The sequence below is a fragment of the Miscanthus floridulus genome, chromosome 3, assembly GCF_019320115.1.
Source record: "Miscanthus floridulus cultivar M001 chromosome 3, ASM1932011v1, whole genome shotgun sequence".
Lineage (NCBI taxonomy): Eukaryota > Viridiplantae > Streptophyta > Magnoliopsida > Poales > Poaceae > Miscanthus > Miscanthus floridulus.
In genome coordinates, this window is record NC_089582.1 from 19,553,989 (window position 1) to 19,578,783 (window position 24,795).

At 44.1% G+C, this 24,795-nt stretch overlaps 3 protein-coding genes across 3 annotated transcripts; all 3 read right to left on the reverse strand.

The window, feature by feature from the left end:
- Window positions 1-1,185: 1,185 nt before the first annotated feature.
- LOC136543295 (BTB/POZ and MATH domain-containing protein 3-like) lies at window positions 1,186-8,813 on the reverse strand. The gene is made up of 2 exons (XM_066535779.1): window positions 8,777-8,813; window positions 1,186-1,700 (listed from the first exon to the last, which is right to left on the reverse strand). Exons 1-2 carry the CDS (start codon window positions 8,811-8,813, stop codon window positions 1,186-1,188), a joined length of 552 nt encoding a protein of 183 aa, XP_066391876.1.
- Window positions 8,814-19,837: 11,024 nt separating this feature from the next.
- LOC136543296 (BTB/POZ and MATH domain-containing protein 3-like) lies at window positions 19,838-20,548 on the reverse strand. The gene has a single exon (XM_066535780.1). It carries the CDS (start codon window positions 20,546-20,548, stop codon window positions 19,838-19,840), a length of 711 nt encoding a protein of 236 aa, XP_066391877.1.
- Window positions 20,549-22,875: 2,327 nt separating this feature from the next.
- LOC136543297 (BTB/POZ and MATH domain-containing protein 3-like) lies at window positions 22,876-23,589 on the reverse strand. The gene has a single exon (XM_066535782.1). It carries the CDS (start codon window positions 23,587-23,589, stop codon window positions 22,876-22,878), a length of 714 nt encoding a protein of 237 aa, XP_066391879.1.
- Between the last annotated feature and the right edge of the window lie 1,206 nt (window positions 23,590-24,795).

Below are 24,795 nucleotides of genomic sequence, written 5' to 3' on the forward strand. Positions count from 1 at the left end.
TCGGCAAAGAAATAAAATCTTTTTTTCTGGAAAAGAATGAGAAGAAAAAAAATGAAAAAAAAACTTTGACAAGTGCCCCAATCTGGGACACTCGGCAAACAAAAAGATCTTCTTTAACACCCAGCACCCCACCCTCCTTCCTCCGCACCCGCCCCCAGCGCCCCCTCCCCTTCTTCCTCCACACGCACCAGGCTCCCAGCGCCCCCTCCCTTTTCTTCCTTGACACTCGGCCCCCCTCCCCTCCTTGTTGCCGCCGTCGGCGGCCGGCACCCCTCCCCCTCCTCTCCCTGTCTTCCCCGGCGGCGGCCGCCCCCTCCTCTCTCTCTCTTCCCCGGATCCGGCGGCCGCCCCCTCCTCTCCCTCTCTTCCCTGGATCCGACGGCGGGAGGCAGCTCGGACGTGGCCGGTGGTGGCGTGGTGGTGTGGGCGGCGGTGGCGTGGTGGTGGCCGGTGGTGGCCAGTGGTGGCTCGTGGCGGCGGCCGTGAAGCCGGGGAGCGGAGGCGAGATGGAGGGCGTGAAGCTGGGCTGCGGCGCAGGGGAAGGGCGCCGCCGAGGAGACCGACGGCGGCCGGCGGAGATCGGGCGGTGGTGACTTTTTTTTATTTTTTGAAAAAAATGTTTACCGGGTGTATTTTGGGCACTCGGCAAAGTCTGTTTGCCGTTAAAAGTTTCACTGAGTGTCGTTTGCCGAGTGTTACACTCGGCAAACCCTTTACCGAGTGTTTTTTGGGCTTTGCCGTCCTGGTTCCCATAGTGCACCTATATGAGAGGGAGAGAAGAAAGATGAAAAACTTGGCTGAAATTTTGTCTCTTTAATATTAGGGAGGATAGATTTAGTATTAGGGCGGATAGATTATTTGCATGGAGCAGTTATGGAGTACCATTCTCTATCTTAAATTATAGGTCATTTTGTTTTTTCTACGTATATACTTTTTACTATACACCTATACGACATAATAAAAATTGTATATCTAGAAATGACAAAACGACCTATAAATTAGAACGACATGAGTACCAAGACGGGTGGCTCATGTGCGAGGTGGTCGATGGTAGAGATTATGGTTAGAAATCGATGCACATGAAACATGAAACGACGCATAACTTTTATTTCTTTCCGAACGTACACGAACGAAAAAAAGTGAGTTGCGACAAACACAAGTTATTCAAAGAAGAAACGACACATCCTAGCAAACTGCTCCCAAAGGGTCTGCGCAGGCGTCGGCGTGGTGGCGTTTGCACGTGGCATCGTTGCACATGCAGAGCAACCCTAGCCACTGCACGTCCTGCGCATCCACGACCCCCTCCTTCACGCACGGCCGGTCCTCGACGACGGTGACCTTGCACCGGACGGCGAAGCAGTCGTCCTTGAGGAACATGGAGCGCTCCAGGTGCTCCAAGCTGATGAATCGCTGACAGCCCCATGGTGTCTCTGGGGAAAAGGGGCGAATAGCCGAGACGCCGTACGACGACGGCCAGCGCACCAGCGTGCCCTGGTGGTGCACCAGAGCGAGCTCGAAGTCGGCGTGGACGATGGTCCCAGCGGCGGCGGCAGCGGCGTCACTCAGGCAGAGGTGCAGCGAGACGAAGCCGGCGTCCTCCTCTTTTGCGCCGTTGAGATAGAGATGGAGTCGCCAGGCGTGGCCTCCTGCGTTGATCGCAGGGGACTCTATGCAGCTGCCGTTCTTGCCGCCGTGCGTCACTACGTAGAAAACGATTTTTTAGCAACGGTTCGATTTTTTTGTAGGGGCGGCTGGTGTTACGAGCCGCTCCTACAAATGAGGTCTGATTTATAGGGGCGGCTCAATCACCAGCCGCCTCTGGAAATGGTATTTGTAGGGGCGGCTGGTGATTGAACCGCCCCTACAAATGACCCCGTATTTATAACACCGATTTGTAGGGGCGGCTCAATCACCAGCCGCCCCTACAAATGCCCCCCATATAAAACAGACGCAGCTCCTTCTTCCTCCTCGGATCACTCACTCCAATCTGTGAAAAAAAGGTGGGGAGGCTTTGGGCACCTCCCAAAAATTGCTCTATTAAGGGGGGAAGGTTTTGGTCTCAAATCCTTTGGTGGAGAGGTTGTAGAAGGTAAGAAAATGCTATTCCAAACTATTTTTGAAGTTTTAATGGTTGGTTAGTGAGTAATTAGAGTTTTGTTTTCCTCTCTCTTCTATGGTGCTTGAACTATTTATGAGCAAATTAGACCCAACTTTTAAATGTACTAGGGTAAATTAAGGAGGAGAACAAGATCATACCCTTATTTGGTCCATGTTTCTTGATTTTAGTGAACCGTTAATTAGTTTTATGGATGTTTCATGTGCATGTGATCTAGATCTAGGGTTTGATTTTTTTATTAATTTCGTTTTTGTAAATTTATGTTTGATAAAATTGGACTAGGGTTTGTATGAAAGATATTGGGTAAAGTATAATTACTGCTAATTGTTGTCTTTGAAATTGTTTATTGTAATCAATAAATATGTATTTTAATTATTTATGGATAAATAGGTCATTAATTAATTTTTCTCTACCATGGTGTGTTTGTATGCTTCATGTAATTATATTAGATTTATATTCATATATATCTGAGGTATATACAATTATTCTCAAATAATTATTACTTTGATTCATTTTTATATATATGTGAATAAGTAGTCATTTAATGTTTGTTTTGTTATTGTTGTAAAAGGTGGAGTACATGAACTCTTGGATGTATGGTTCGTTAAGGTTCAAGGCAGGTTTCCGTGAAGAGGTGGATAAATTTATTGAAGCCACAACGAAGCATGCAACGACATTGAAAGAGAATAAGGATACAATTATTTGCCCCTGTAAAGATTGCAAGAACCGTATGGCATGGACAGATGTGACTATCATCAGATCACATTTGATTATGCGAGGATTTGTTGAGGACTACACAGTGTGGATTCATCATGGTGAAACGGTTATTGTTAACGACGAGGATGAGGAGGAATACGACGACGAAACCATAGAATCCCTGTCCCAATATTCAGCAGAGCTTGATGCACGAATGGATTTTGAGTTTGGCAATGAACAAGGTGGTGATGCTGCTGGTTGGGATGGTAACGACGAATGTGGTGCCAATAATGATGCTGGAGCACGTGTCGGAGTTGAAGATGATTTAGATGACATGATTAGAACCCTTGGACCAGAGATTTTACTAAATAGCCCGAAAGGTCTAGAAAATTTAAAAAGAGTGACAAAAGCATCGAAGGAGACTGTGTATGGTATTGAAAAGGGCTGTCCGACACATTGGACATTACTACGTTTTGTGCTTAGGCTGCTCATCCTGAAGGCTAAGTATGGCTGGTCAGACTGTAGTTTCAATGATCTATTGCATCTCCTGTCATGGGTGCTGCCACAACCAAACTCAGTTCCCGCCAACACGTACCAAGTGAAGAAGGTCATAAGTCCATTGACAATGGGGGTTGAAAAAATACATGCATGCCCCAACCACTGTATACTTTTTCATGGCGAAACGTTCAAGTCATTGGATAAATGTCCCCGGTGTGAGGCCAGCCGGTACAAGAACAAGTACCTTTATGGTGGGGACGAACCATCCACGGGGAAAAAGAGGAATAAGAAGGGTACAAAAAAGGTGGTACAAGAATCTCAGCCCCCAGAGGACACTCCATTAGACAACGATGCAAAGTAGAGAAGAATTCTTACCCTGGTAATGTGGTACCTACCAGTGACCGACCGCTTGAGACGTATGTTCCTAAACCCTAAAGAAGCCACACTCATGACAAGGTGGGATGATGAGCGCAAGGTGGATGATGATAAGATTGCACACCCGGCTGATTGTAGTCAGTGGCAAAGGTTTGATGAGAAGAACAAAGAATTCAGCGATGACCTAAGGAATGTATGGTTTGGCCTGAGCACCGATGGAATGAATCCCTTCAATGAGAGGATGAGCAACCACAGCACATGGCCAGTGATCTTGACCATGTACAACATTCCAACATGGTTGTGTCAAAAGAGAAAGTACCTTCTCCTCACTATTCTTATTTCTGGCCCTAAACAACCAGGCATTGATATAGACGTGTTCCTCGAGCCCTTGATGCAAGAAATGGAGAGGCTATGGAGGCATGGGGAGCAGATGTATGATGCATTCCGAAAGGAGGACTTCATATGTAGAGCAATAATATTTGTTACTACCAATGATTACCCCGCGCTGTTTGCTTTGTCTAGACAGATCAAAGGGAAGACGGGATGCTTGGTTTGCTTGGATGGTACTACATGGGTGTACCTGGATGCATCCAAGAAGATAGTTTACCTAAGGAACCGATGCTTCTTAAAGACAAGTCACAAGTACTGCAGCAACTTGTTCTTTAGATTTTATGACAACGCCCCGGAGATTGAACCCCCTCCGGAGAGACGTCATAACGGAGAACATGTGTACAGAATGGTGAAAAACATACACGTCATCTATGGAAAGAAGAATCCGGATGGAACGAACAGAGATAGAAGCACACCTCCTGTCGAAGGTGTACCTTTCAAGAAACAATCGATCTTCTTTCAATATCTACCTTATTGGTCAGACTTGGAGGTCCCCCATGCCATTGATGCTATGCACGTGCAGAAGAATGTCTTTGAGAGTCTCATTGCTACCTTGATGGACACAGGCAAGTCAAAGGATGGTCTGAAAGCACGGAAAGACATGGTGCATCTAAACGTGATGCCACAGCTTCACCCGGTACCTGAGGCTAATGGAAAATACACTCTGCCCGCGGCGTGCTTCAACCTAACACCAGACGAGAAGAGAGCTATATGCACTTTCCTGAGGGAGATCAAAGTCCCGACTAGGTTTTCAGCAAATGTGAAGAAGCTAGTGTCGATGAAGGACTTGTCAATAACACACTGCAAGGCTCACGATTGACATGTGATGCTGACAGTGTTTCTACCTATTGCAATCAGGGCTATAAAGCCAGAGTTCTTGAAAATAGCCATCACCCGCATGTGCTACTTCTTTTCGAAGATCTCATAGAAGACGATTGGCAAGGAAGAGCTGAGTGACCTACATGAATTTGTGGTGGAGACACAAAACCAACTAGAGATGTGTTTACCTCCTGCTTTTTTTGATATAATGCCACATCTCATGATTCACATGGTTCATTAGATATAGGCGCTTGGCCCTTGCTACTTGCATGAAATGTGGTCATATGAGCGGTTCATGTCGGTTTTAAGTCGATACGTGCATAATCGAGCATACCCAGAGGGCTCCATGATAGAGGGTTACAGTACTGAAGAAGTCATCGAGTGCTGTCAAGAGTACCTAAAAGTATAGAAAAGGATTGGTAATCCTGATTCTCGTCATAAGGGTAGGCTGGCTGGGAAGGGCACCAGTGGTAGAAAAGTGTTCATCGACCATGATTACAAAGAGGTGAGTCGGGCGCATTACAATGTCTTGCAAAGTACACAACTGATGCAACCATATATTGATGAACACTTCGCTATCATTATGGCGGAGAGAAATGGCCGTTCGGATGATTGGGTCATGAAACAGCACAAGCAACGACTAACTACATGGTTGAAGGACCAAAACATATCGCCTGAAGAAACCATAGACTATTACCATCAGTAGGTTGGCGGAGGGGCCATCGAGACAAGTGACATCTTGGAATGCTTATGACATCAATGGGTACACGTACTATACCCATGCAAAGGATAGTAAATATGTGAACCAAAACAGCGATGTTCGAATAGAGGCTCTAGATGGATTAGGACGAAAGATCCAATACTTTGGCATCATTGAAGAGATATGGGAACTTGACTATGGAAGGGATATAACGGTGGCCCTGTTTCGATGCCGCTGGATCAAACAACACCAACTGAACGAGATCGGATTGAGAGTCCTGGACCTCGAGAATCTAGGTTACCAAGATGACCCTTGTGTGCTCGCTTCACGTATCGCACAAGTTTTCTATGTCTGACCCACAAAGTAACCTCCCCCCGAAGAAGAAGACAACGCACGTGGTTGCCTCCGGGAAACAACACATTATTGGAGTCGATGGCGTGGATGATGTTGAAGCTTACAATAAGTACGATGAGATGCCGCTATTCACAGACTTTCCTAAGAAGATCAGTGTTGTGGAAAAGAACCTCCCCAAAGACATAATGCCATGGGAACGAAAAGGTGTCAAAGGGAAAGTCGTTACAGCGGGCTAGCTAGTTATTGAACGTGGAGTGTTTGTGTAAGTGTGTGTTTGTAAGACTTCATTTATGCATGCGTGTGAGACTATATATTTATGTACATGTGTAAGACTACATATTTTTGTATGTGTATGAGACTACATTTTATGCATGTGTGTGAGACTACCCTTTGCAACATCCAGATGACTCTATTTGAACATCCACTTTATTACTACAAAATTTCATATTACTTTGTGTTTTTGTGATATAAAAAATAGAAAATATTTCTAGATATATAGAATAATATAAAATAGAAAATATTTGTAGGGGCGGCTGGATCAGGAAATGTGATGAATACCAAAGTTATATAACTCATCAAGATCTAAAACTTTTATTTTGGTTATTTCTTTATCTGACAAAATGATATTAAATATTGTTCACAAATCAACATATCTCTCATAGTTTATGAAACTATGAGTGATATGTGTATTTGTGAACAATGTTTACTAATACTTTATCACATGAAGAAATAATCAAAATAAAAGTTGTAGATAGTGATGAGTTCAACAACTTTTATGTTCACGACTTTTGTAGTTGAAATCATTTATGGTTTCAAAATCTAATTTAAAGTTGATATTTATTGAAATTCAAAATTTGAACTGTCCAAATTTAGTCAAATAAAAAGATGACCGAAATAAAAGTTGTACATCTTGATAAGTTCTACAACTTTGATGTTTACAAAATTTTCATTTAAGGTCATTTACTGGGGATGGAATTATTTAGTTGTTTTAAATTTTAAAATTTTAAAATATTCTTTTTGTAAAGAACAAAATATATAATTATATCTGTATATATATCATGAAATTATTTATATATAGAATAATTAAAAAAGTATTATATAAATTTTCATTATTTTCTTTATATATAAATTACAAAATTATTAATTAAAATAAATTGAAAAATATTTGTAGGGGCGGCTTACTCAGGAACCGCCCCTACAAATCGATTTGTAGGGGCGGGCGGTGTTTTAAGCCGCCCCTGCAAATCGCACCGAGCATATATGTCGCCGTGCGCCCGGGCCTGACGTTTGGCTAACTCCGGGGCGCGACTCTTTTCACCGACGCCGACAGGCTACCAAATCTTCTCGTCGCCGCTGCCTCCCTGACCTTTCCACCGTGGACGCGCTCCGCGAAGCCATCGCCCCGACGCTGGCGCCCGATCTCCTCACCCTCGGGCCGAAGCTCGACATCCCTAGGCCGCGACGGTGCCGCCCCATCTTGGTGGCTAGGGTTTGAGAGGCCAAGGCCGGTCGGCCCATCGCCGCCCCATCTCTGACCTCGACCTCCGACGCTGCGACCTCCGTCCCTTGGCTCTGTCCTTGAGGTCTCTCGGCCCGCTACCGCGCCGTTCTAGCTTCACCGCGCGGGGTTCTTCCTCTGACCTAGAGAGCCGCCGCCGCCCGTCTCCGTCCTCGACCTCCCTCGCTAAGGCCTCCGTCTCCTCCAGGTACACCAATCCCCTTCTCCATTCCTACTTCTTCTCTAGGTATGTGCTATAGGGCACTGAAAATTATATGCTAATATTCCTGCTTCTTCCCTACATTGATTGCATCTTTTACTAGTATGACTTAAATTCACGCCTTTATTATTTGTAGCATCTATTGCTGATGGAATTATAATTAGTTTTGATGGAGTGATTGTTTCAGTTACACTTAGTTTTGAACTGCGGCACTACCTAGTGGGAACTGGATTGCTGTTTTGGTAATAGTCTATTCATGCATTATGTAGTGTGAAGTGAAACTGCATTGGTACTAGTCTATTCATGCATTACCTAGTGTTGTTTTCTGAACTGCATTACAGGGCACTAGTAAATCTATTCATGCATTGGTACTGAAAGTAACTATGCTAAGTGTCTGTAGTGTTGTGTCAGTACTATTAAATTTCTAAAAACAGGATAGTGGTCATTTCAGCTAAGTGTCAGTGCTCATTTCAGTTAAGTTTCGGTGCTCATTTTAGTTAATTTTCAGTGCTCATTTTAGTTTAGTTTTAGTGCTCATTTCAGTTTCAATTTCAGTGCTATTTTCTGAATGTGAACTACCTGATGCTGTGATCTACCTGATGTGTTGGTTGTATTGTGCTCTAGAATTTCAAATTCCAAATAATGGTCTATTGTTGTGATGACTTGTAGCTAGTTTCTTGACTCGCCTCGAGTAACTGGTAAGCTGCAGTTGGTTACATATTGCCACCTAATTGAGACATACTGAAAACCTAAACCTAGACAAACTGTTAGCTTGTGCATGTGGCTCTTGGATGGTACTATCAGATTAAATTGACTTCATTATTTTTTGCTGGTTAAAAGAATGAGACATGGAAGTAAAATCAATTACCAATCACATATATTTCCATGTTTTTAGACTGCACCTAGAATGATTAATTAATAGCACTAAATTGAAGAGGAAATGTCATTTGCAGATGCCAATGTCAGTTCCACACTGCTATCACAAGTTTTTATAGATGTATTGATCAAAGCCTTGCTAACCTATTTGCATAATTATTGGTAATTTGCATAATTACTTGGCTTATCGGCTTACCGATAGTACTTACCTATCGGCTTGCCGATAGTACTTGCCTATCGGCTTCCTGCATGGCAGCAGCAGCTGCTCCATCGTCTCCACTCTGTTTCTTATCCTCTCCTCTATGTTTGGCAGCAGCAGCTGCTCTATTTGTTTTGTCAAGCTCGTGCTGCTCTATTTATTTTGGCAAGCAGCTGTTGCTTTTTTTGGCCTCCTCTCCTCTCCTCTCCTCTCCTCTCCTTTTTGCCTATGATGAAATTGTCTTCTCCATATAATATCTTAAATGAGCTGATGATCAAATTCTTGCGAGGAACTAGGCATCATCTACCTTACCTTCATTCACTTATTAGTTACGATGCCTTGATGCTCCAAGATCATGATCAAATGATTATTGACATATTTCTAAGGCCTCTTACTCATACTCCTCCTACTTCTACTACTACTACTAGTACTACTACTTCTACTACTACTACTACTTCTACTACTACTGCTGCTCCTACTACTACTTCTACTACTGTCCTACTACTACTAATTTCTGCCTTTTGCTTATAGCAGTAAGTGATTTACTATGTTTTCACATTGTCCTGTCTTTTGCCATCAGCTGCTGCGCTATGTTTGCTAAGCAGCTGTTGGTTTTTTTGCCAAATCTCCCCTCTCCTCTCCTCTCCTCTTTGTTTTGCCGATGATGAAATTGTCCAAGTCCACACATTATATGGAATATGAGCTGATGATCAAGAACTTGTGAGGAACTTGGCATCATTAGCAGCCGCCCCTACATTACCTTCTCCTCTCTTTTCTGTTATGATGCCCTGATGCTCCAAGTTCAAGATCAGATGATGATTGACATGTTTCTAAGGCCTCTACCACTGCTACTTCTCGTTTTTTATATTGTTGTTTTATAGGACTACTTTGGTTTATAGACCTTTTTTATTTCTTATACCTTCTCACGTACCTAAAGCACACTTTCTTGCATCTTTTAGAACAAAGCGCAAAATAATGTTGCGGACAACAGACAGTGCAGCTCGATGCCCCGAGCATGATGAGCAGTCAACCCTTGAGGAGCAAGCACTAGAGGACCAGCTTACTCAGGAACAGTTCGATAATGAGGTAGAAAAGGATCTAGAAGTGATGCTTACTCAGGAGGAGTGTGACGAGGAGGAAGGCCCTGAAGGAGAGGCTGCTGAAGGTGAAGAAGAAGAGGATGATGAGTTAGAAGAGGGATATGAAAGTCCCGAGGATCCTTTCCCACCTGAAGCAAGAAGGAGGCCAACAGAGGAAGATTTGGACAAGGATTTTGACCCGAACGAGGAGGTAGGGAAGAAGCCTTAGCATGTAAATTTTGCTAAAGCTTTGGCTGTGTTACCTCTGCTAACACTTTGACCTATCCTATATACAGGTCCCTCCTGAAACTCAGAAAAGATGACGTCGACGTCTGCGACATCTCGCTGGACAAGACGGAGTAGAGGAAAGGAGAGCAGAGGCAACAACCACAGAGATGGATCACGATGGCTCTGCTCCACAAACTCAAGACACAACCATGACTACCAAGCCTAAGAGGAAATGAGGGGATAGAAAAGGAAATCTATATCCAGATAAGGCTTGCTATGTGATAATGGAGGTTGGGCCAGCAGGGGAGATCCTTGAGCTGAAGGAATTAAGAGGACGATTCCGTAATGCGATTGGGGCCCTAGTAAGAGATAAATTGAACCCAGCAATCCCTAACTGGAAAGAGGTACTAGAGAACATAAAGAATGCACTATGGGATAGGCATCTGAAGGTCAATTTTAGATTTCCGGAGGGTAAGCACAAATTGGTAAAAAAATGCTATCAGGATGATGGGAGAGTCATTTCGACGTTGGAGGTCGGAGCTCAACACGAAGTATATCCAAAAGGGGTTAACTCCCTTCAACAAGTTCGGCAAAATAACTCCTAGTCAATGGGAGGAGCTCGTGGCTCAGAAGACTTCAGCGGAGGCATTGGAGCTCAGTGCCTGTAACACCGAGCTGGCGAAGAGGAACAAACACCACCATCATCTAGGCCCCGATGGCTACTATGCCAAGGAAGAGCAATTTAGGAAGATGGATGAAGAGGCCGCAGCTATTGGGAATATCGATGTGACGAACTTGAAGGTACGCTCAAGGAACTAGATATATGCAAGGAGTACAGAACCATCCGGCAGTAATCTTAAGTTTGATAAGCCAGAGACCCAAAAGGCGGTATCAAGGATACTGAAATATGCTGAAGACAAAGAGACGGGCTCATTCAATCCTTCCAGAGAGAGGGACGAGCTTAGCCTTGGCTTAGGAAACAAGGAGCACACAGTTCGCACTAGGGGGCTAAGGAAAAGGATGACCTGGAAGCAATGATTCGAAGAGGACAGGCACATGTACAAGAAACATGGCCGAGACCGGGAGACTAGTCTTGAGCTCCAAGTGAAGGCTCTAGTTGCGAAGGCGCTGGAGGAGCAAGGAATGTCTACAGAGCCACGTATATTAGTGATGCCGCCGGGAGAACTGGCATTAGTTGGCAGCCCTCCAAAAGTTCCTAGCAGCCAAGGTTCCACTACAGCCACAACCCCAGTCGATCTCATACGGGAACCTAATAGTTGCACCTTGGTGTTTCTCAGCGGTCGGTAGAACACTGTGATGGAGGTGGCAACGGGTGTGGCACATCCTCCCGGTGGCTTACACCACAATAATAAGATACCATCGGAATACACTAGGGTCGAGGTGCATACAGTGAAGCCCGAGTTCATGCAGTGGAGGATAGACTATGCAACTCCCGAGGGGCTGGTGTTACTCGGAGATGTTATGGGGCAGTTCATCCTCTGGCACAAATGGGACATTATATTGACTGCTTCTTCACCGCCTCTCCCTCTCCCAAATTTGGAGTGAGTTGTTGAGGCCGGGGAGATATTTTCACCATCTCGTGACCCCCACATTCCTAAGATGCCACATTCTTCCCCGCCTCCTATCGAGCATGTGCCTGATGAGATGCCACAACCTTCTCCAGCTCGTACCGGGCAAGTGCATCATGAGATGCCACAGTCTTCTCAACAAGCACAACCGATACATGAACAACGAGTGCCTCCTGAAGAAGGTGATGCACAAGAAGATGAGGACGTGCCTGAATGGGAACTCTGAAAGAAGATTCCAATCAACATAAGGCTAGTTTATGTTTCGATCAAAGATGTCTCGTCGGTGTCCAAATGGTAATTCCCATGATCAGTTTAAGCCTAAAAACCAAGTTAAAAAAGTCCCATCACGGGGTTCTGAGGAGGCCGTCAGTAGCAAACTCCACCAAATTGCAAAGCAATATCCAAATGTTGATGCCATCAAATGGTCAAAGGATTGCCCAAAAAAATATGAAAGATGCAAGCCCTTCCTACCAAACCGGGACATCCAGCGGCTACCACTTGGAATGAGAAGGTTCCATGTTGGTACTTGCGTGTTCTCCAATGAGCATAGATATCATACAAGCATGCTTTCCCACCGGCACATTTGGAAGCCTAGCTGGGAAAATTGTCTTTGACTTCAATGACATGCACACATGCTTTCACCTGGGAGAAATGGAGATGAATCTAATTCGCACATGGTGCCTGTAAGTCCTTGTCCTCCCGATATGATATGAATGTAATCTTTGAATTATGTTGTAACTAACCCACGCCGTGATTTGTAGAATGCAAGTGCACATTGTAGACCCTCAAGCTATAGCCCAAACAAATTTTAATTACCCTAACGGTGGACACTGGATGCCAAAGAGCTAGCAGCTGCAAAGACTCTTCGGGAGAAAGAGCGCATCCGTAGTGCGAAGCTAAGGGAAGAGTCCCTTAAGGTTGCGGCATACATTGCCTTGGCATTCAAAAATCTCCAACACCACTCTACTATATGGCTACCATACAACTTCGAGTAAGCTCAACTCTATACTTAAAGCTTTGTTCGATATATTTCATTCGATGCAAAAGGGCTTATCTAGTTCTATGATTAAATCTATGCAACAACCACTGGATTTGTATAGCCGTCGATGTCGGGAGGAGCATGGCATGGGTCTTTGATTCATTAGATAAGGACACGGTGACATACAAAGACTTCATATCGATTCTCAAGATGTATACATATCAACAATCCTCATTAGCTTATATGTTTGTATACATACTTGTAACGTTTACTTTTGGATACTAACAAGTTGTATTTGCTAAAATAATTCGAACAGGGCATTTAGGTTCTATGTCACTAATCATCATGGAAGGCATGATCCAGCAAGGAAGGAAAAACTAGCTATAAAACACTATGTGCGGTAAGTGTAACTTACTTCTTCAGTACTCTGTTACATGGCTGTCAAAAAGTATTACTAAACATTTTATATGCAAAACACACAGTGCCCCAAGCAGAAGCCTGGGAGTGTACATTGTGGATACTATATATGTTCTATGATGGGTAACATCGGTGCCTACAGGAGACACCCCTTAAGGGTAAGTTTGAACCTCTTCACCCATAGTATAAAAACTTCATAAATGGTATGAAATACTAAACCGAAACTTGTTTTCTTGTAGTGGAGAGAAGAGAAAGGAATGAAAAGAGACCCATACAAGGATGACCAACTCTTAGAGCTCGTCGACGACCTTTGCAACTTCATATTGGACCAGATTGTACACGTCAGAGGCGCCTACCATGACCGAGAGTCTGAGTTAGGTACAAATCCTCAGTACCAAAACCTTCGTGAGACAGAAAGGCTAGCTCTAGGACGTTGATAACAATGTGTATGGAATTTATATATTTAATGATGGATTGTATATATTCATGTGAATTGGACTTGTAATTGTAATTTATAGAATACTCTTATGTTTGTAGTCGCGGTCGTGGGGTGTTCGGCAACGCGAACGCTGGTCACGGGGCGTTCGGCAACGCGAACGCGGTTCGGAACGTTGGTTGTGGGACGTTCGGCAAAGCGATTTTGAATTGAAAATTTGATTTTTTAGCGGGAAAACGTACTGTAGGGGCGGTTCAATCTGAACTGCCCCTACAAATACCCGTTGGTACAGCCGCCCCTACAAATCAATTTGTAGGGGCGGCTCTTATTCCAGCCGCCCTTACAAATCGATTTGTAGGGGCCGCCTGGGAACCGCCCCTACAAATGCATGATTTGTAGAGACCCTTGTGTAGGGGCGGCTGGGTAAACCGCCCCTACAATTGGTCTACAACCGCCCCTAGAAATGCTTTTTGACGTAGTGCGTCGCCTTGAGCCGCGAGTAGTCCTCGACCTTGAGCATGATATGTGGTGTCCGGCGGAGATCTCCTCTGCCACCGGTGACGGCATGCGTAGGCCATCGGCATCGCGATTGGTATGTAAGGGCGCGTAGCCGCTCGACATCGCCCCAGCCAGAGCCCCGATCGAATCGAATTCGTGAAAACCTAAAAAGAGTTCTTAACAAACGGCGGCGACGAAGACGATCGAGATCGATCGATGGCACGAGACTTTGGTTTGGAAAGATTTATATATATAGGCAAATATACCAGCTCGATCTTAACTCCAGGTGGAATTGGAAACGACGTACGTGTATTCTTGAATTTGTCGGTGATGAAATCGAAAACGATAGACATAGATACTTTTGTCGGTGATGACATGGGCCAAGTTGGCCAATCCATCAGATCCACCCAGCAAAACATGTTCTTTTTTTTCTAACAAAACTTGTTCTAGTGGTGATCAACTAGTCAGCAGTTGAGTTTATTTACACCCATGGTGATGTTTGTTCTAGAACATAGATAGATGTGTTAGATATTATGGGCTTGGCCCATTTTTTTAATATCTCTATTAAACTCTATGGTCCGTACATGTACATTAATGGTTTTATACCATATGGGAATTTAATCGAGAGGCGACTCTACTTAAATACTTGATCATTGATCGATCTATTTGAGAAGTAAAGTGAATCACCTGGATGCCACACGTGCGCGCGCGCGCCGCCGCCGTCGCCACCCGGCCCGGCCCGAGCCCGTGCGCGTGGGCGTGGCGAGGCAGGCGGGCGGCGGCGAGCGAGCGGACGGGCGGGCGAGGCCTTTATTTTTGAAACTCCATTTCCGTTTCCTTGTGACGAATTGATTGGAGGTTAACTCCCGTGACTTCTGGCTCTCCTTCTCCGTCTCTCCCACCGCAGAAGGGAGGTGTGACCCCTCGGTGCCGTCGACTTCTCGTCTTCTGGCCTCTACCTATAAAACAAATCAATACACCACTTTCCAGCAGCGCAAGTTCTTCCCGTTCCACCTCCGGCGAGCACCAGAGATGGAAGAGTAGGCCTCCGGAACGCGTCTCCGTCGTGGGCTTCACCTGCTCGGGTGAAGACGGGCGATTACGTTTTTGGGGAGTGTCGGTGGTGGCACGACTACTCGCTGGTGAACCTGTAGCGGTGCCTCTTCATGGCGTCCTTTTCTGCACTGCATCGAGCGGGACGACTACAACAGCAAAGCACCACTATGGCTTTTCCTGGTGCGAGCGGCTCCGCCGCAGGGTATAATCTCCTTCATCCTCTTCTGAGTTTCATTATCAATATCATGATGTTCCTAGGCAATACTGCTTTCATATTCAACATGCTCTGTTTGGTTGATTTGGATGATTATGCTAGTACTGGCTTTCTGGTTCCTTTTAATTTTGTGATCATCATGATCTTAATATTTGAGAACACATCTTTTATATTTGTGATCATATCTGTGATGCTTCAGCTATGTAAAACGATCATGTCTGTGATGCTTCAGCTATGTAAAACAATGTTTCACATATGTTTCGGCTCTATAATTTGTCTTATCATCATGTTAACATTTGTCGTGAATTGTTTCTGTCTTTTTATTCATGACTTCACTCTTTTTTTATTGCGTTATTTTTATGGATTAAAATAAATATGAAAATGCCTTATTTTTCAACAAGATGATCTCATGATCATGTGTTTTAATAAAGAGAAAAAAAGCTGCTCCCAACAACTTTTGTTTCTCTCGGTAAATCAACCTAGGGATGTTTTGTTTCTCATGGTAAATCAACCTATACGTAGCACTCCGACATATTCGAAACATAAAACAATAACCTTTGGCCTAGCTTTCATGAAGAAAAGCATTGCTTAATTATCACAAGTATATATAGAAATTGTAATGTGTACGTGAAACTTTTGATGTTTAATTATCTGTGTTTCTTGTAAAACATATATGATATCATTATCTTTTTCTCAAAGAAAATAATGCCGACGCTTACTAATAATAATAAAAAATTCATGTCAAAAGTCTTTTCTCGAAACAAGGTATAGACAAGAAGGGCACATATGAGCACATCCAAGAGGCGGCTACCTATCTGGGTTGAGGGTAAGACTGGATGAGACATAGCAATCCATAAATTTTGAGACAGGATTATCCATACTATCTTTTTGGTTAAATGGATGGGACCAGCCATTTGTTGTTTAGTTATATGGAGGAGAGTAGATAGGAAGAGAATAGTTGGATAATTATATCTTTTAACTAAAAATAATAATAACTAATCATACACTAATAAATAAACACTAATGATATTTTTATCATGACAATTACTAATTGGAAAAAGTCTACATCACCACCCACCTTTCATACTTGGTCTACATCACCCCGAACTATGAAACCGTCTGTTTTACCCCCCTGAACTTTCCAAAACCGTCTGTAATTAAATGGAATAATTCATAGCTGCAGCTTCTATGGTCCAATTGTGGTGAAAATTTTATGGTACGCTAATTATTGTATGTTTGAACTACAGTAAAAATTTCATACTCATTGGACTATGTATAACTTAGTTATAGATAAATTCTAATTAATTACAGACAAAATTGGATTTTCCAATTAATCTAAAGCTACAAAAAAAATTTGTACTAAAGTATACCGTATTATATATTCACTGTGTAGATCTACTCATGTGGAGTCCAATAAAATTAGATTTTTCTATGATTTTTCAAAAATTCATCGAAATAAATAAAAAAAAGGAAATTCAAACACACTGATACTGTAGCACCCTGCTGTTACTGTAGTAAATCCGCCGCTGAAAACCGCCCAGGGGTAAAGTAGACGGTTTTGGAAAGTTCAGGGGGTAAAACAGACGGTTTCATAGTTGGAGGGTGATGTAGACCATGTATGAAAGGTGGGGGTGATGTAGACTTTTTCCATTACTAATTAAAATAAAATAAGTTATTCAACGCTAGTATCCTAGCTTGCAAGGTACATGGATTTTCTTTGTTTCCTCGAAACCTAGCTCATGCAATGCGCGTTTAAGCACATGGAACACAGGAGAAATTTCGCTTTCTACATGCTCCATGTGGGTAACCAAACATGCATCTTCAACACATAGACAGGCTAGTCGGAGGCAAGCAACCAAACAAGAGACGCATTTGTATTCTTTGATCCTGTCCAGCGCGCACGAAGCTCTCATATACGAACCAGGATGAGAAGACACAGAAACCAATCACACCCCAAGAATTTGCTTGGTTGTCCACTTGCATGTAGCCAGCCCTGTGGTAGAAATTGACGGCCACCTCTCGTCTCGCGTCCCCGCTCTCTTGCTTCGCACAGCCCGAGCGCTACACCACACCATGGAGAAACAGATTTCAATCTCGTTTCCCCAGAGTCAGGCTGACGGTCAATCAAACATCGAAAGCCTACATCACGCAAGCCAGGTTAAGCTGCGTCCACCCAACCAATCATACTCTAACAGCGTGTTCGTTTGGCCGTGGCTTATCATAAACGATCGTAAATTTCTAGTCGGAACAGTATTTTTCTCTCACACAAACCATTTTCTCTCACACAAACCATTTACAAACCCTTAGATTGGCAAAGTCATGATAAGTGCCTCATGGTCAATATAAATCCATAAGAGCAACTCTAGCACGGCCCCTAGCTACTTGAGTCCCCATAGCTAAATATGGATGCCCAAATAAAAAACGTACCCCCAGCAGAGCTCCAACAACTAGAGCCCCAGTTTGGGGTGGGTACTCAAATCCATCCTTCAGACCTCATTCATGTCTACATGAACCGCGCTTATCCATTCACATGTATAGTCACGAGAAAGAAGAACTATCAAGCATTTGTGTTGGCCACAATATTAGATTTCTCTGACATAATATGTTGATATAAGAAAAACATCAAGGTTCACTTTATCGATAGCAAAAATAAAAACAATAACGGAGGTCACCGATAAACAGGACTACCAGATTTATCCAAAAAAATCGCGGTCAAAATAAAAACAAAATAGTGGCTCAATTTTTTCTGTACAAAATTGTATATGCTGTCTCTAAAGCATTTAACATCGAGAACCAGTTTATAATAATATATTGATACAAGAGAATATCACACTCTTTTTATCACTACTGAAAACGGGATCTTTGCCGAGTGCAAAATGTTTTGCCGAGTGCAAAAATCGGGCACTCGGCAAAGACCTTCTTTGCCGAGTGTCGCACTCGGCAAAGAATTGCACTCGGCAAAAAAAGGATCTCGGCAAAGGACTTCTTTGCCGAGTGCCAGGCTCTCGACAAAAGCACGGCACTCGGCATAGGCTGCCCCGTGTAACGGTGTTCGGCCACGTCCTTCTTTGCCGAGTGCCTGCTGTTAGGCACTCGACAAAGAAGGTTTTTTTTTAATTTTCTTTGCCGAGTGTTCCAGATCTGGCACTCGGCAAAGATTTTATTTTTTTTGGAAAAGACTTTGCCGAGTGTCCGATAAAAGGCACTCGGCAAAGAATTCTTTGCCGACGGATTTTTTACCGGATGCTTTTTGCCGAGTGCTGCACTCGGCAAAGGCTTTGCCGAGGGCAAAGTAGCCTTTGCCGAGTGCATTAGGCACTCGGCAAAGCGTCCGAATCCGGTAGTGGCTCTAGGTGACCGCCTCATCCTGCTTGTTCGTGAACCAAACACATTCAAAATATCTATTACCATCTCTCATCCATAAATATCAATGGAACCAAACACATTCTTCTTAATTAGGCATGATTGGTTTCGTGTTCTAGCTCAGATGGGCTTGAAACTAGGCAACCAGGCCAACATCGGCTTATAGGCTTGATGGATACATAAGGGGCTGATTGACACGCTGCAAGTAGCCTAGCTAGGCCCACTGGATGTCTTGATTGGTTAGCTGAATTAGCAGTCAGACGTAGCTTGCAAGGTACATGGATTTTCTTTGTTTCCTCGAAACCTAGATCATGCATGCAGTGTGCGTGTAAGCACATGGGAGGAGAAATTTCGCTTGCTACATGCTCAACACATAGATAGGCTAGTCGGAGGCAAGCAACTAAACAAGACGCGTTCGTATTCTTTGATCCTGTCCAGCACGCGCTCTCAACAACGAACCAGGCCGAGAAGAGACAGAAACCAATCACACCCCAAGAAAATTTGCTTGGTTGTCCACTTGCATGTAGCCAGGCCTGTGGTAGAAATCCTCTCGCATCCCCGCTCTCTTGCTTCGCACAGCCCGAGCTCGACCACACCATAGAGGAACAGATTTCAATCTCGTTTCCTCGTAGCCAGGCCAACGGCCAATCAAAACATCGAAAGGCACCATCACGCAGGCCAGGTTAAGCTGCATCCACCCAACTGATACTTTAAGTGGATCGATCTTAAGATTGGCAAAGTCATGATAAGTGCCTCATGGTCAATAGACATGTTGCTAACCAATAAGGTGAATAGTGTTTTTTTGTTTCTGAAATTAAATCCATATAAAGACGTTGACACTTCCACCACAAAGACCACAAAGACTAGAAAGACTTAACTACATGAACCGCGCTTATCCATTCACAAGTATAGTCACGAGACAGAAGAACTATCATGCATTTGCGTTGGACACAACATTAGATTTTACCCACATAATAATATATTGATATAAAAAACATCAAGGTTCACTTTGTCGATAGCAAAAATAAAAACAATACTGGAGGTCACCGATAAACAGGAGTATCGGATTTATCAAAAAAAATTTATGGTCTCAATTTTTGCACAAAATTGTATAAGCTGTCTCCAAAGCATTTAACATCGAGAACTAGTACATAATAATATGAGTAAAGTTATTAACACAAGATAATGTCACACACTTTCACATTGGTGGATAAATAAATTAATTTCACTGGATTATTCAAACGGGGCCACGGCAGATGGAATAGCAGAAGTTGGCAAATCTCTCCAAGAAAGTCTCGGCAGGCCTGGCGTGATGGCGCTTGCACAGGTCGTCGTCGCACTTGCAGAGAATCCCCAGGCCCAGCCTCGCCATGTCGTGCGCCTGCACGACGACCTTCTCCTTCACGGTCCGCTCCTGGACGACGGTGACCGTGCACCGGACGGCGAAGCAGTCGTCCTTGAGGAACCTGGACCGCTCCAGCTTCTTCACGCTGATGAACCGCGGGCGACCCCAGCCGGGGTTGTTATCCTTGCCCCCAAAGGTGCGCAAGCCCAGCGACTTCTTGCTCAGCGTGTCTTGGTGACCGTACGCCGGCGGCGTGCCTTGGTGACGCACCAGAGCGAACTCGTACTCGGCGTGGACGACGGAGTCGCTACAGAGGTTCAGATACAGCGAGACGAAGCCGGCATCCTCCATGTTGTTGCCGTTGAGGTAGCATCGGATCCTCCAGGTGTGACCTCCGACCTCGAACGCAGATGACTCGATGTAGCTGCCGTTCTCGCCGTGCATCGCCTTGAGCCACGAGTAGCCCTGGAGTTTCAGCATGAGGTGATCGGTGGCGACCGCCATGGCGGCGACGGTGGACACCGAGACCTCCTCCGCCTCCGGAGACGACGTGGCGGCGCCGGCATCTAAGGGCACGTAGCTGACCGGCGGTAACGGTGACATATAGCCGGATTTTTGTTATTTGTTACTAAACACCCGGCGGCTGCGGCGGCGACCTACGTGCTCTTCTACGATCGATGCAGATGACAAGGTTTGGAAGGTTCATTTATGCAGATATATATAGCAGCTCCCTTGTTTCTGAAACCGGATGTGATAGATTCTAATATTGACTTGATTACATGTTGCTTCTAATAATAAAAGAATTTACAATCCTTGTCGGTCACGTACAACTAACTGCTCAAGGTACGACTACCAGTCAGGTACGACTACGAGTCAGGGTTCAAAACTTCAACTAAACTTTTGCTGGAATTCAGAATCTCATCATTTTCGCTCTAGACTCATGACAAGTAGGGAGGCCGCTACACCATATAAGAGCATATCTCCAACAGTATTGGGAGGAATAAATAAAACCATCTCGCCAAAAAAGTATGGGGAAGATTAAATAAAACCATCTCTAATAGTTTTTAATAATTCACTCTCCAAATATAGAAGACAATTTTACTTCAGGAATCATCCTATACTATCACTAAATTATCCTAACCACTTTTATATATTTTTTTCTCTTGTACATTTGTATCAAGAACACTTTCTTACTCTTTATTCTTTCACACGTCCTTTCACCTTAGAGTCAGGATCGTTTCCTACGCATAATGAATGCTGTAGAATCATACGATGACTACTTTGTGCAAAAAAGGAGTGCAACCAATGTTCTTGGGTTAAGTTGCTTCTAAAAAGTCACATCAGCATTTCGTATCACACTCTTTTTATCACTACTGAAAACGGGATCTTTGCCAGAGTGCAAAATGTTTTTCTGAGTGCAAAAATCGGGCACTCAACAAAGACCTTCTTTGCCGAGTGTCGCACTCGGCAAAGAATTGCACTCGGCAAAAAAAGGCTCTCGGCAAAGGACTTCTTTGTCGAGTGCCAGGCTCTCGACAAAAGCACGGCACTCGGCATAGGCTGCCCCGCGTAACGGTGTTCAGCCACGTCCTTCTTTGGCGAGTGCCTGCTGTTAGGCACTCGGCAAAGAAGGTTTTTTTTAATTTTCTTTGCCGAGTGTCCCAGATCTGGCACTCGGCAAAGATTTTATTTTTTTTGGAAAATACTTTGCCGAGTGCCCCCCGATCTGGCACTCGGCAAAGGTTTTTTTAAAAAAAATTCTTTGCCGAGTGTCCCAGATCTGGCACTCGGCAAAGGTTTTTTTTAAAAAAAATCTTTGCCGAGTGTCCGAGATCTGGCACTCGGCAAAGATTTTTTTTTGAAAATACTTTGCCGAGTGCTCCTGACACGGCACTCGGCAAAGAATTTTTTTTTCGAAATGTCTTTGCCGAGTGCCCCTGGGAAGACACTCAGCAAAGAGGAATTTTTTTAAAAAAAAAATTGAAAACCCTCTTTGCCGAGTGCCTTATTCTTGGCACTCGGCAAATACCCTCTTTGCCGAGTGCCATCCCCTGGCACTCGGCAAAGATTTTTTTTTGTCTCCAAATTTTTTGTGCAGCCCTTTTAAGGTACCAGGAACTCCTAGTTAGAATTTGGGGATTTTTTGTGGCTTTTTTATATATTTAGTTACTTTATTTCGTTTACTTGAATTTTTTTGAAAAATACAAATTTGAACTGCACGCGGTACGAATAATAGAATTTAATGTTTCAAAAATGATAGTCATGTTACTGAGTGTAGTGTGAGGCCGTATCTAGGAACGGACCTGAAATTTCGGACATCTTGTTGACGAAACATGACCGTGAACTTGCGTGCGAAGTGTTTTTAAATTTTATAAAAAGGAAACGAAGTCCAAAAATCATGAAACTTGTTGAGATGTCGTGATATCATATGTGGAGGCTATGATAAAAATTTGAAAAGGTCTGGTGCACGTTTTCACGTACGATGCTTACAAACCAGGATATCTCCACATGTGATATCAGAGGGCACTCGGCAAAGAATTTTTTATAAAAAAATCAAACTTTGCTGAGCGCCGGCCAGGGGGCACTCGGCAAAGAAATCTTTTTTTAAAAAAATAAAAAATCTTTGCCGAGTGCCTGCAGGGTTGGCACTCGGCAAAGGCACCGTCAACGGGGCCGACGCCGTGACGGTCGCTTTTCTTTGCCGAGTGCCCCTGGGGCTCTCGGCAAAGCCTTTGCCGAGTGCCCGATAAAAGACACTCGGCAAAGAGGTCTTTGCCAATCAATTTTTTGCCGTGTGTTCTTTGCTGAGTGCCGCACTCGGCAAAGGCTTTGCCGAGTGCAATTTGGCCTTTGACGAGTGCCTCAGGCACTCGGCAAAGAACCTGAATTCAGTAGTGTATGTTGATGGAGTACTAGTAAAAAGTGAAATTTCAGGCGAGAAATAAATTTCTTTGCATTATTCTAACGGGGCCACGGCAGATGGAATAGCAGAAGTTGGCAAATCTCTCCAAGAAAGTCTCGGCAGGCCTGGCGTGATGGCGCTTGCACACGTCGTCGTCGCACTTGCAGAGTATCCCCAGCCTCGCCATGTCGTGCGCCTGCACGGCCTTCTCCTTCACAGTGCGCTCCTGGACGATGGTGACCGTGCACCGGACGGCGAAGCAGTCGTCCTGGAGGAACGAGGACCGCTCCAGGTCCTCCACTCTGATGAACCGCGAGAGACCCCAACCGCAGCTGTTGTCCTTGCCGCCAAACGCGCTGACGACCGAGCGCACGCCGTGTGACGTCTTGCTTGGCTTGCCCTGGTGACCATAAGCCGGCGGCGTGCCCTGGTGACGCACCAGGGCGAACTCGTACACGGCGTGGACGGCGGGTCCGGCGGCGTCGCTACAGAGGTACAGGAACAGCGAGACGAAGCCGGGGTACTCCTTGCTGTTGCCGTTGAGGTAGCAACGGATCCTCCAGGTGTGACCTCCGACCTTGAACGCAGAGGACTCTATGTAGCTGCCGCTCTTGGCGTGCGTCGTCTTGAGCAGCGAGTAGCCCTCGAGCTTGAGCAGGTGGTGCCGCGTGCCGACCGCCGTGGCGGCGACGGTAGACGCCGAGACCTCCTCCGGAGACCACGTGGCGTGCGGCGCCCCCATGTAAGGGCACGTAGTATGCCTTCATTATTTTATGAGTTCTAAACAACCGGCGGGGTACTCGACGATAGATGCCAGATGACTTAGGGTTTGGAAGTGTGTGTGTATATATATATACACACACGTATTGTTCTATAGATAGCCGCATAATAAGTTATTCTGTGGTCACTTTGAGTTACGATAATTACTATACTAATTTATGAGATTATGATAACTTCCTCATAAGTGATTTACTATAGCATTATGGTAAGTATCATCTTGAATTATAGTAACACATTTATCGTAAATGTGTATTATCATTATCGTAAATTGGTACATATATTATCGTAAATCGAGGTGGCCATAGAATAAGTTATTCTGTGGGCAGCTGCAGAATAGCCTTACCCTATATATATATATATATATATATATATATATATATATATATATATATATATATATATATATATATATATATAGGTAGATAGATAAATATATAGATAGATAGATATAGAGAGAGAGCAGCTCTCTTGTTTTTTTTTTCTCGAATACGCAAAAGGTTTACGTATTATTATAATTAAGAAGAAGAGTATAAACATACACACGACACGCTTCAAATGAACGTCCTAGGAGGTCTTACAGTTGTGACTGGACCTTCCACTACCGGAAACAGTGACTTTGCCGTGTGCCACAGGCACTCGGCAGAGACCAAAAAACACTCAGCAAACAGCACACGACATCTACAATGTCGGCAAACAGCTATTTACCGAGTGTTTTTTATCGCGCACTCGCCAAATGGTTTGCCGAGTGTCAAATTTGACACTCGGCAAAAAAAGTGATTTGCCGAGTATTTTTTCCAAAATACACTCGGTAAAAGATTATTGTTTGCCGAGTGTTTTGGGGAATTACACTCGGCAAACCTTTTTCCAAAGAAAAAAAATAAATTTTTTTTCAGCAAACCATTATTGTTTGCCGAGTGTTTTTGGGAATTACACTCGGCAAACATATTTTCCAAAGAAAAAACATTTCTCAGCATATTTCAGTTTAATAGCTGCCATACAAAACACTCTTAGTATACCATATCTGTATGCAGATCATGCTCCTAGCAACATAATTCTCATAATAACCACATAGACATAGAAATGAAGATGGCAAATTTAAAAGACTAATGACAGGCCGGCTCTATGCCTGGGAGGTAGCAAGCAAACAGGCCCGAAGCAGTGGCCATAG